This window comes from Rhineura floridana, chromosome 1 (genome assembly GCF_030035675.1).
Source record: "Rhineura floridana isolate rRhiFlo1 chromosome 1, rRhiFlo1.hap2, whole genome shotgun sequence".
Classification (NCBI taxonomy): Eukaryota; Metazoa; Chordata; class Lepidosauria; order Squamata; family Rhineuridae; genus Rhineura; species Rhineura floridana.
In genome coordinates this window covers 291,403,532-291,417,275 of record NC_084480.1, presented here as the reverse complement: position 1 = coordinate 291,417,275, position 13,744 = coordinate 291,403,532, and the positions used below count along the sequence as shown (strand labels likewise).

The window sequence follows — 13,744 nt, the reverse complement described above, 5'->3', positions numbered from 1 at the left end:
AACCTAATCCATTTATTGTTTGCTTTATCTTTATTATATATTTGCAGATGCCCGCACATACTGTACCATGTATCCTCCACAGCAGAAGGAAAAAATTTATTTCTACTTTCTCATGTCAGTGGGAAACTTAGTCCCTGACTTGAACAGCTACCAACCACAAAATTGTCACCAACCATGAACATATGTTCTAGTCTTACTGTTCTAACCATGCAGAGCTATTTCAGCACTTGTATATTTGGGAAAAGAGTGTGATTTCATTTTTATTCATATGCTAATTATATTTATAGCACAACCCTTACATGTCTAAAAAGGAAGTCCCATTGAATCCAGTGGGGGGAACTCAAAGGAAAGTGGGTATAAGATTACAGCTTTATTTTCTTAGCAGTAGGTTTCAAGAACTTCTGGTTGGATATTGGCTTTTTCTGGGAAATGTTGGCTCACAAAGTTGAATGAATTCTGTGGTTAGTTCATATTAGTGAATGTAGGATGCAGGCTGCTTTCACACTGCACTTCATTCTGATGATTTTCTTACCTGGTAATTTGTGCATTATTGATCTTTCACAAGATGTACAAGCTAGTTTCGGAAATCTTGTGGAATATACCAGAAATAAGCCCCATGTCTGAAAGCAGCCTCAAAGAGAGGAGATTGGAAGGAATAGGTCTGGTGTTTCCTTCAATAATATTAAAATAATATTAAACAATATTAAAACTGGATTCATCACTGTGCCCAAAATTCACAGATGGCTAAACGGGGAAGGCCATTTCCCTGAATATACTCGAAAATACTGTATGACTGCAATTCTCCAACAGGTTCAGGAAAAGCTCCAACAAGTTCAGAAAAAGCTTACAAAGTGAAGCAATTATTTTCTGAGAATTTTTAGATCAGTCCTACTCGTCCACCCCTTTCAATAGCAGACCCTGCTGCCATATCTAACATAGCTTTAGAAACTTCTCAGTTTCAAAAGAGATCTGCCCTGCAGCAAAGACAGCTACAATTTCAAACTCAGGAACTTTGAAACTCCAATTCTGGATAAGGATCAGGTTTGGTGCATTTCACTTTTTATCTTTCAGATATGAAATGAAAAGTCTAACTATTACTACATATCACTATGGATGGGTAATCTGCCAGTGCATGAATCCAAAATACAAATTTGTTGCAATCCAGGCTTCCCCCAGGCTTTGATTTTCTATTCCTAGCACCCTAGTACTGCAGAATTTGTTGATAGGCCTCTCTGAGCATTTTGCAGCTCTATTTGCTCTATTGATCATGCCATGGGGAAACATCTTGGAATATACTTTTCTTTGGATTTAATTTTTCATTCTCTAGTGACTTGCTGATGCCGTAAACACTGGCTGCCTCAGTGAAAGCAATGCCCCAAATTAAAAGCTCTTTTCCACACACTGGATAGCAATGAAAAACAATTACAGATACCTAGGGAGAATTTGCCCCCCAATTTAATATAAATTGTCCAAATGGGAAGGTTGTGGCAGAGTGCTCCAAATATAGTGGCAGGATTAATGTGGCACAATTATTGTCAGAAAACATTCTATCTGTGGCTAAAATTTAGATATAGTCAAAATGAAACATTTCTTGTACAACCTGGGCATCTGGTATTAGTATAATCATTATGTATATATTAGAGGCTACAGCCTCTGTGTGTTTTGTGTATCTGCACCACCACCTAACCCCAGAATGGTAACTCCAAGTACCTCACTCCCCTCACCAAGCCCCCCAGTGCTGCCAGGCATTGGTGCACAGACACTGCCTCGCTCACCTGATGCTGGCCTACTTCACGGCCGGCCCCTTGTACTGCCCAGGCAGTAGCAGCTCCTGCCAGTTGCCTCACTCTGCCACTTTCCTTGCTTGTTCTCCTGTTGTGCCTAGCCTGGCCATGGAATGCTGAAATATTCACGCTGTAGTTCACAGCACCACCTGCCTGTGGCAAAGCAAGCTGCAGAATGACGATCTGTAGCATGACGACCTCTTACATATTTATATATTAGGGAGATAAATCTGCTGAATAAAAATCCTACTCATCAAATAGCTGCTTTATACTAGGTCAGGCTATTTGTCCATCTCGTCCAGCACTATCTACTCTGACTAGCAGTGGCTCTTCAGCACTTCGGGCCGATACTTCTCCCAATTACATGCCACCTAATCCTTTTATCTGGAGATTTCAAAGACTGAACCTGGGACTACCAATGAGCTATGGTTTGTCCCCCAAGGGAGAGTTGGGTCTTGTTCCTACCATTTCCAACAATGGGGCTTGAACTTACATCTCCTGTTTCCCAACTACTCAAGCCACAGGTAGAAAACTTGTTGCACTTCAGATGTTGTTGACTACAACTCCCATCATCCCCGAGTAGTGCCCAAGCTCTCCAGAGTTTATGGGTGTTGGGAGTCCAATGGCATCTGGAGGGCCACGGGTTCCTCACCTGTGTCCTATTCAGTGAGCTCATGGGGGCTGAACTGTCCCAGGTGTTAGAGTTTGTGCCTATCCATGTTTATCCATGTTAATTATCGGGTATTACTTAGTGACTTAGCTTAAAATTAAAGAAAAAAAATTCTTCCATGTAGGTTAAAAGGTAATGTTTCCGGGAAGACTATTCTTTTCTATGAATGATCAAACATATGTCTCTCAAACACCTATATCACTCTTTATACACAGAACCAGCACAGCATCTGTAAAGGCCACACACACCATCATTCCACAAAAGAGCATATACCTCCAGTTACAAGTTATAAGGTTGTATCCAGTGTTAGTCATACTCAGAATAGACCCATTGGAATTAATTGACGTGACTAACTTAGTTGATACAACCCATTAAAAATATCCACAACAAATACTTCTAAAATATGAAATGGAAATGGACTGCCTTCAAGTCGATCCCAACTTATAGCGACCCTATGAATACGGTTTTCATGGTAAGCAGTATTCAGAGGTGGTTTACCATTGCCTTCCTCTGAGGCTGAGAGGCCGTGACTGGCCCAAGGTCACCCAGTGAGCTTCATGGCTGTGTGGTGATTCAAACCCTGGTCTCCCAGGTCATAGTCCAACACACTAACCACTACACCACACTGGCTCACTCCTAAAATATACTTCTTTTAAAACAATTTGGTCTTGAATATATCCAAGAAGAGAACCTTATTCCCATCTACTTGAAATGGAGTCCCTGCAAGCCCATGTATTCAGGTATGACTTTTAGGTGACACGTCCCAGAGTGCTACGCCCTGGGTTTCTATGCACCATTGCATAGTTAGGATCTCTCGGCGGAGGGGCAGTCCCCAAAAGAGTTTACTGCCCTCGCTAACAGTGATCCTTTGGTTCCAGAAATCCCTGATGATCTCTTGCCTCTGGAATTGTCAGTATATTTGGATTGGGTTGCTACTGGAATGACAAGAGAGGAAGATGGCCAATTTTGGAACAAGATATTGTATTATCCAAGAAGTTGATGGGGGCCCAGAGATGCAGTAAGGACAGGATGCAGAGACCCGATTCCAATCACCCCAAGACTAGTTCAAGCCACTTTGGTTCTAGAGCCTTTTGCATGTAATGCACATCACTTTTTCCTTAATTTCTTCTAAACCATAATAGGGTGACCACTTTCACACTGCCAAAAACATGAAAACAAAAAAGAGGCCAGCAGTGGGCAGAAATGTATATATGTGTCTAGATGCAGGCTTTGGACAATGCACTCTGTACAGATACATATAGTCATACACACAGATATGTTTTTTGTCATTAGAAGCCAGGCTGCTGAGTAACAGCAGTGGGGACCCCTGAATTCCTCTTTATTAGGGGAGGGGGTTGGACAATAGCTCAGCGGTAGAGCACATGCCTTGTACAAAGAAGATCCTAAGTTCACTCCCTGTCATCTCTCAGTAAGAGAGATTTGGCAGCAGATGACGGCAAAACTCTCTCAGACTCTGGAGAACCGCTGCTAAATAGAGTTGACACACTGTTTGCCCTAGTGTAAGCACAGTATATCTGCCCTATATTCCCATGACACTAAATGATTATCATTCACTTTTATGAATAAAATAATGGTGTATACTTGGACATAACGCTGCTGTGAGGACCAAGCATCTCTCCTGATGATGGAAGGATGGATATGTCAGTTTTGGTTCTCTCAGTTTCACCTTTTTCCAATCTTAAATTAAATTCTCCACATTTATATAGCAATCTGTGATTTGTTTTTTTAAAAATCCTCATTAAAATCCATCAGCATTTTAGTGCAAATTTCTCCTAGCGCACATATTTTGTATGCAATTTGCCTAATACACACATTTTTACAAAGCAACTTTCCCTGACATAATGCATTTTTGTATATTTTCATTATGATATACACACTTTATCCTAGTATATGCATTTTTGTACATGTTACTTGGCTGGAGAACTACATTGTAAAATTCAGAGTCGTGTGAATTTTGACGGATGGCTGTGTTTCAGTTTGTATATTGTTTTCAGAAAGTGCACATTTGGGACTTCCCAGGAGGATTGCTCCGCCTGTGACTGCCTTTGAGACGAGCTCCCGTCTCAGAGGAAGCTTTTTCAGTTTTAAAACCAGTCAGAAGAATTTTTTGACTGGTAAAAACTTTCTCCCAGGCAAGGGAGAAACGAAGAGATCACCCACAGAAGCTTCGTTGTGTTTGTTGGGGACTGGAATTCATCAGGATTGCCTATGAACGAAGGTGTAGCCAGCAGCGTCTGACGGAGTTAGGGAATTCAAGCAAGCTCAAACTGACTAAGCGAGACTTTTTTTTCTTTAAAGAAAAACGGATTTTAACAGGCAAGCATCCTTCTGTCTACTACTATCTACTATCACTCTTATCATTGTTACAGTAAAAGAGATTTGTTATAGAATCAGCAACAAAGAATCCCTGGGTGAGTTATACCTTTCTCTTTTATACACGGAATTAAGGAAGAAGAAAATCGAAATAGCTTATCTTTGTTTTTATTGCAAAAAGATGGCATGGAATTGAGCATTATAAAGATATAAACGGATGAGGGTCATCTAATCTAAGAGGAAAATCTAATTAATATGAACATTTGAGTACTATTTGTTTGGGACTACTTTTTCTGGTCTACTTTATTTTGACGAATCTGCTTATTCTTTATGCCACTAATTATTTTGATGCTGGGAACTAAGTTTGTTTTGCACTCTTGGTAACATATGAGATAAGGCAGACTGTCTAGAAGATGATGTCAACAGGCTTGGAATATTAACTCCTTTGTTGCTGGAAAAAGAAATAAATTGCTCTTTGCTTGAGAATAGTGGCTATATTGGAAATTCAAGGGGGGGGTTGGCCTTAAGAATGACAATCAAGAAAGCAGCCGAGACCCTGGATGTACAGGAAGGGGTTCTCTCTCTAAACATGTTTCAGAAAATAATGGATGAGATTAAGATAACGAAACAAGAATTGAGACAGGGCAGACAAGAGATGAAAATTGAATTTGGCAAAATGAAACAGGAGCTGAAAGAAATAAAGGATTCTATGAGAAAAGAAGATATAACTGGACAAGCAACAGGAAATGAAAGAAAAATTAAAGGGAAGGTGCAAGTCCTGGAGATTGGAATAGATGTATCAAATGTGGAATTGGAAAAAGATTTGGACTTTATAGCTGTGATGGATCCTAGTGACAAAGATTATTGCTTGGAATTCAGCGCTGTCTCTGAAGGAATTGGTGAAGATATCAGAGATAAATTTATCAATGTTTCAAAAAAATTTCTGGACTAGAATGATCTGATGGAACCTGAGATAGAGAAAGTTTATAGAATTAATTCCAGATATGTGACAATGGAAAAACTCTCAAGAGATGTGCTAGTGCACCCCGTAAAAAAGAAGAACAGAGATATGACTGTACAACAATATTTCAGTAACATAGTCAGAATTGATGGCAAGAAAATATTAGTGATGAAGGAAATTCCTATCAGACTCTTACTATATGACTATGACAGCAGAATTATGTGTGCAAGGATGGACGATGGAAGATGGAACTAACACTGATAATGGAAGAATAGCTGTTGAAACTACTGGATTTATTAGACTTGAATAGATGGATTAATTGACATGTCTATTTGGAGAAAAATCGATAGAAATATTTCTCAAGGACTGGAAACCTCTCTTTGACTTTTTGTGGAAAGAATAAAATGATATGATGTTAATAAGATTTAATGATTAACCAAGATAACCACTGGAGAAAAGTGATTTTGTAATATATTAAGGGACAGGTTTGTTATATACTATAGACCTATAGCTGATTTAAGACAAATCGGAAGTCAATATTTTTATTGTATTAGTTATTAATTTGTTCTTTTTCTTTTTGTTTTGTTTTGTTTTAGAAATCTGAATAAAAATTTATATTAAAAAAAAAGAAAGTGCACATTTGGTAGGTTTGCCTTTAAATGCAAACTTGAATCAAATTTCTCCTCCATCCCAACTCCTGACTAATAGTTTCATAGCCACTGAACTATATTCAAGTGCATTCTGTTTACTTTATGACTTCGACCTCTATGGCTAGACAGTTCAAATAAAAAACAAAAACAAGACATGCACCATCCAATGCACACTTATGTTGAAGTCCGTCCTACCGAACTGAAGCAATTACGTATTACCCACATCTTGGTAGGTTGGCACATCTTGGCACTGAATATCATATTGGCTTGGAGGCAATACTCATGTTTCATGGTGGCAATATTGGCCCAGTGCATGAGAAAGGGCTCGCAGGTCATGGTGATGTGTCCAGATAATTCTAGGCAACATTACCATTCACCTATGCAGGACCACCCAAGTCTCCTCTCTGGTCTGACCCAACTGGCAAAAAAGCACCAGTGTTATTAGCACAATCTGACCTGATGCACCAATGAGTCATCCTAAGTGATTTTTCCTGCATGGACCCAACATCTCAACTCACCTTGATGGACTAGTGTGTAGGCTTTTGTACTTGACTGTACTTTGCTTCTGCTGTTGCATTAACGACATAGTCCAATTATATCAGTAAAACCAAATAAAAGGAAATGCTTTTTAAAAAAATCATGCTCTTGATATCACATAGGCATTTGTGAAAAGAGTACACTCACTTAAGATACATTTCAGAAAACTACCCCTGGTGTCAAAATGAAAAGAAATTCTGAAGCAACTTAGCTCTATTCCAATGGCTCCGATCACAGCAGTTCAAGAGAAGAGTGCTGAGAGTTCTACTTTATTTCATTTTAAGTTATTCAATTGCCCAAAGCATACGCAACTGATAGGCACTATTAACTCATCTCTGTGTCCTCCCCAACAGTTAAGCTGCTCTCGTTGCTTATGCTGATAACTCACTACAGAAAGGCATTCTTTAAACCCCCTTGCACTCAATTATCTATATCTATAGCTTAATGGCATGCAATTTCATGCAAAGCATATAGTTTCAAGCTTGTAAACCAACCATGCTGTCTACATTTATGTTTCCTGCTATAGAGCAGGAGGGAGTAAGTTAATGGGGGGGGGAAAGGAACATTAATTTTTGTAATAATATATTTGTAGATTTTCAAGGTTTGAAAACACACTGAAAGGGGTAAAAATAAAAGCAGCAATGTAAGGGTTAAGTTTGTGGGAGTAAACAGTTGGGAAAGATAAATTTCTGTACAATAGCAAAGAGGCCATTTACACTGGAGATGTATTTGGGCCAAACTAAACACTGCATTATATTTGCAATCACAGTTAATGCCTCTGGTTTGTTTTAAATAGCAGCTATACATGGAGGAAGACAAAGAGGATGTTAGGATCAGGACTGTGACATGAAAGGAGGGAGGCTTTTACCCTTCCCCTCTGTGCTGCGATCCCCATGAAAATCACCCAACACCCTGGCACAGCTGGCCTTACCATTAGGCAGAGGGGTAGCTGATTCACACAGCAGACAATGGAGGGCTGGGAGAAGCAGCAAAGATGCTGTAGGGCAGAGCTGCACATGTCACCTTGCCTAGTGCCCCTTAAGCGATCCCTGCCCTCAGGTGCAGCCCCCCAGGCCTCTCTGTCTGGACATTGGACACCCTCCCAGAGTGTTTCTGCCTAGTTGGAATGTGCCCTTGAACTCTGATCATGCCTCTTGCTCATCTGGATAGAGGATAGAGAGAAGGCAGGGTGAGGGGGTCTAGAAACTAGCCTACTGTGCAAAGGTAAAAAAAAAATTACTCATTGCTCTGCCCAATTTTGCTTCTGGTCCTACCTACCACTGGCATGTGGCCCCCAGATGGTTACCTAGAAGAAAATACAGTCCTCAGGCTGGAAAAGTTTTCAGATCCCTAGTTGTATTGAAGGACAGCACTAAAGTAAGATTTAACTGCCTATCTGGTCAACGTCTGTATAAGAAATGGAGGGTGTGCCATTTCACTTCAGGCAGCAAAATGTCTTGGGTTGACCCTGCACACACCCCACCCCAGAAGCTGCTATTTGTCACAGGAGAAAACCTGTTATTGGTATCAGTAACTGCTTCTGTCCCATAGCAAACAGCGGTAATGGTGTGGGTGTGATTTGAGTGGAAATCATGATATGGTGGGAAAAGGTTACCTTCTCCCCACATGCAGTGACTCCATTCCTTATTAGATCTCCCATAGCTGCTTTTAAAAAAAACCAGAATATTGAATATGATCATTCACTTATGGAGATGTTTGTCTTTGCCTTTTGCTGTTATTTTCTTTTCAGCTCATCAGCTAAAACTTATTGGTTAATAGAAACTATAGCTTTAGCCACAGGTCCTAAACAACCATGAAACAACATTTCCACAATGCATAGCAGGCATGCAAAGTGAATCTAATACTCACTGAGTGGCCTTGGGTGAGTCACTGTCTCTCAGCCTCAGTTCCCATCTGTAAAAGCAAGAATAAAGTTCTACCTAATGGGACTGCAAAGATGAATGCAATAAGAAAGCTAAACCAATTCGCACAGAGGTGCTGTAGAGCATGGAAAATAAAAATAGCATTCTAATTTTCATTGAACAGTGACAAACATATATATTATAGCAATGTTCTTAACATCGCCATTAAAATGCAACAAGCATAAAGCTTTAACAACATTCTTAATTGGTTACATATAAAATACCAAAGCTGCTCAGAAAATGACAATCCCGCTTTCATTTTTTCCTTCCCCTTTCAGAGCTATTTCATGCCTCCAGGTGTTTATATTCTCATTTATTTTATTTTATTGACACATCTAGCAGCAGAGAAAGCAGCTCTGGAGACCTGAGAAAAGCTGCCAAACACTGGCCTTTGAAATATTGCCAGAGCTCAATTCTTCTGTAATCCACTTTCCACATTTCGCCTGGCATACCTCGAGCCACAATCTCCATCCTATCCTCAGGAGTTCAACCAGAAAGCTTCTAGAAGAAGCCACGTAAAAAGTGCAGATAGATTATGGTGAAGAATAAGTCTCCTTTCAATGCACACAGAGGCTCATTGTTTTAAGTATATTTTTTTTAATTGCTGGGGAATTGTGCAACACAAGGCCAAGTACCAAGCTGTATTTAGCAGATTTTTTAGATGAAGATTGTTACATTACCCTTTTATGTGTCTGCACTGCAACAATAACATAAGCCCCATTCAGAAGTATAATCACACAATAGACCACTAACTGAAAAACGGGGCCACACTGAGAAGCCACACCCCTGATATTGCACAGGATGATCCCTGCCTGTCTGCCTGCGTGATCTGGTATCTCATTACTCAACCTGCTCCCCAATTATTTATTTATTTATTATCATTATTTATACCCCACCCTTTTTCCAAGTGGAACTCAGGGCAGCTTACAACAAACATAAATACATAAGATTAAAACATTCAAAATTCTACATTAAAATAAGATTAAACCATTAGCACAATTAAAACATTTAATATCCACTTAAAATAAATAAAAACACATTAAAAATAGTGCAATTAAGCAATAAACAATGCAGCAACCTCTCAACGAACTGTCCTAACCAACTTTTATTCTAAAAGCCTGTTGGAATAAAAAAGTATTTGCCTGCCGACGGAAGGACAATAAAGAGGAGGCCATCCTTGCCTCCTTAGGAAGGGAATTCCAAAGCCTAGGGGCAGCCACCAAAAAGGCCCTCTCTCGCGTCCCCACCAATCGTGCTTGTGAGGGTGTTGGGACTGAGAGAAAGGCCTCTCCCAAAGATCTCAGGGCCCGGGCTGGGTCATATAGGGAGATACGGTCTACAAGACAGCCAATGTCTTCCACCTCTAGCCTGTTGGATCCTTGTTTACCTGAACCCAACCACTGGCCTGTTTGGACCATTTTCAACTGGGGGAAGGGCTGTAGCTCAGCGGTACAGCCTCTGCCTTGCAAGCAGAAGGTCTTGCGTTCAATCCTCAGCATCTCCAGGTAGAGCTGGGAGAGATACCTGTCTTTCTTTTTTGTCTACTGCATTTCTTTTTTCTTTTTTTTTAAATCAACTTCTTAAGTGTACAAATCAAAATCTTCATAGCAATTTAAATGCCTGTTACAATGTACTGACATACAGCTTATACAATCAAAACATACATACATACATAAATTTTAAAAGGGAGAATAAAATAAAATAATTTTTTCAAGGAGAGCCAGTGTGGTATAGTGGTTAAGGTGTTGGACTACGACCTAGGAGACCAGGGTTCAAATCCCCACATAGCCATGAAGCTCATTGGGTGACCTTGGGCCAGTCACTGCCTCTCAGCCTCATGAAAACCCTATTCATAGGGTCACCATAAGTCGGAATTGACTTGAAGGTAGTACATTTACATTTTAAATGTTTCAAATTATAATAAAAATAAGAAATCAATAAATAAAAAAGAGATGGAGAAGAGAGTTACTGAGATTAATGTAAGCTTTAAAAAGCGTAACATTTAATACATGGAACACCGTAGAGATCTAGAAATTCACTTTTGGTAGATGAATTTAGCGCAGGAGAGATACCTGTCTGAAACCCTGGAGAGCCACTGCCTGTCAGTGTAGACAATCCTGAGTTACATGGACCAATGGTTTGCCTCAGTAGAAGACAACTTCCTAGGTTCCTAACTCTGGCTCCATTAGTAACTGACTAAACTGTCTTCCCACTTTCTCTATGTGGGAGTTCATGCCAATGAATTCATGGCATCTTCAGGAGGTCAAAGAGTGTGAATCTGGCTTAAAATGAGCAAGTTCTGCCTCCTCTGTGACATATGTGCATGCAGCATACAAATTTAGGAAACCAAATGAATTTGTCATCATCTTTTTTTCCCCCTACAGTTATCTGGTGGAAGTACTGCTTTTAACTCTAAGGAAAAATAAATACCTCTTCACTGTCTCTGCCCAGATTCCTTTCCTGGCTTCAGTAAGCCAAGTTCACTTGCACAAAGCAAGCATTCACTCATTCAGATATGAATGAAAAGCCCTCATCTCATTAGCTTAGCTGCCTTTTTCATTCAAATCCCTCCCCAAAAGCCGCTTCTGATAGTCAACACACATTCTGTAAAGCAGCTACTCTATGTCAAAGCAGAAAGATCAACATCAAGCAGCATGAGCTTTGAAGCATTCCCCCGCCCCACATTCATTTTTATCAGATCGCTCTTCAATAAGCCCAGTGGATTCAGTGGATGCATCCTGCAGGGTATGCAGCTACTGAGGATTCTCAGAACCAGTTACCAAGCACCCTACAAGATTAAAGACACACTAATCTTGACAATACGCCTTTTCAGAGCGCTCTTATAGTATTGTTGCATGCCATTTCAATCTCCGAATGGTGAGGGATCTCCAGGAGTCCCTGCACTTGCCCAGGGTTTGGTTTCCTTGGAAAGAAGGTCAGTGGAGTCTATGGTGTCTTTATGAAATATGGTTTATTTACACATAAATAATAATAATAATAATAAATTTAATTTCTGTGTCGCCTATCTGGCCAATGGCCACTCTAGGCGACGTACAGCAGTTAAAACACAGTAAGATAAAATACAATAGTACAATATAAAAACAATAGAAAAACAGTACAGCAGCAGACAATGATATTAAAACAGGGTATTAAAACAGGATAGGAGGCAATTCAATCCAGTAATTAACCCTCCCCGGAAATCCCAAAGGCCTGTTGAAAGAGGCAGGTCTTTAAGGCTTTACGAAATGTATTTAGGGAAGAGGCATGCCGGAGATCTTGTGGGAGGGAGTTCCAGAGGGTGGGGGCCGCCACTGAGAATGCCCTCTCTCTAGTACCCGCCAACCTGGCTGTTTTTGTCGGCGGGATTGAGAGAAGGCCCTGTGTGGCTGATCTTGTCGGGCGGCATAATCGGTGGCGTTGAAGGCGCTCCGTAAGATAAACTGGGCCGAGACCGTATAGGGATTTAAAAGTTAATACCAACAACTTGAATTGGGCCCGGAAAACAACTGGAAGCCAGTGTAGATCGAACAACACTGGTGTGATGTGATCCCAGCGGCGACTATTCGTAAGTAGTCGAGCCGCCGCATTTTGTATAAGTTGTAGTTTCCGGACCATTTTCAAGGGTAACCCCACGTAGAGCACATTACAGTAATCCAAACGAGAGGTGACCAGGGCGTGTACTACCAGTGGGAGCTGATGAACAGGAAGGTAGGGTTGCAGCCTTCGTATGAGGTGTAGTTGATACCAGGCTGCCCAGCTCACTGCCGAAATCTGAGCCTCCATGGACAGCCTGGAATCAAGTACAACCCCAAGGCTGTGGACCTGGTCCTTCAGGGGAAGACTCACCCCGTTGAACTTCAGGTCAACATCTCCCAACCTTCTCTTGTCCCCCACAAGCAGCACCTTGGTCTTATCGGGGTTCAGCTTCAGCCTGTTCCTTCCCATTCATCCACTCATGGATTCCAGGCACTTGGACAAGGTCTCCACAGCCGACTCTGGTGAAGATTTAAACGAGAGATAGAGCTGAGTGTCATCCGCATATTGGTGACTGCAGCCCAAACCTCCTAATGATTGCCCCTAGCGGCTTCATATAAATGTTAAATAGCATGGGAGAGAGGATAGAACCCTGTGGCACACCACAATTGAGAGGCCAAGGGTCTGAAACCTCCTCCCCCAATGCTACCTGTTGAAACCTGTCGGAGAGGAAGGAATGGAACCACTGCAATACAGTACCTCCAATTCCCAATCCCTCCAGGCGATGTAGAAGGATACTGTGGTCGACAGTATCAAAAGCCGCTGAGAGATCGAGGAGGACAAGAAAGGAGAATTCTCCCCTATCTAGTGCCCTCCTCAAATCATCTACCAGAGCGACCAAGGCTGTTTCAGTTCCGTGACCAATCCTGAAACCCGATTGGTATGGATCCAAGTAATCCGTTTCATCCAAATGTGCTGACAACTGGTTGGCCACCACTCGCTCAATGACCTTGCCTAGAAATGGTAGATTCGAAATTGGGCGGAAGTTATTAAAAACTTGGGGATCCAAGGAGGGCTTCTTCAAGATGGGCTTTACAATTGCCTCCTTGAAGGCTGATGGCAACACACCCTCTTTCAAGGATGCGTTTACCACCGCTTTGATCCCCTCGCCCAATTTCTCTCTGCAGCTCATAAGGAGCCATGATGGGCAAGGATCAGTTAGACAAGTGGTAGGCTTCACAGTTGTAAGCACCTTGTCCACATCCTCAGAAGGGAGAAGCTGAAACCGATCCCAACCTACCGGCATGCAACTGGCCAACTCTGGTTCATCCACTGTATCCACGGCGCACGGAATCGAGCTCCGTAAGTGTTCGATTTTATCAGCGAAGTGCTTTGCTAATATGTCACAGGAG

The 13,744-nt window shown here is 41.2% G+C and overlaps 1 protein-coding gene across 4 annotated transcripts in view; it reads right to left on the bottom strand.

The window, feature by feature from the left end:
- Nucleotides 1–13,744, bottom strand: part of OXR1 (oxidation resistance 1) — a 299,282-nt gene that overhangs the window by 265,683 nt on the left and 19,855 nt on the right. For all 4 annotated transcript variants that reach the window (XM_061604956.1, XM_061604973.1, XM_061604964.1 and 1 more), the window contains exon 3: nucleotides 8,806–8,850. In XM_061604956.1, the coding sequence (XP_061460940.1) occupies nucleotides 8,806–8,850 (45 nt within the window). The remainder of the gene's footprint in view (nucleotides 1–8,805; nucleotides 8,851–13,744) is intronic.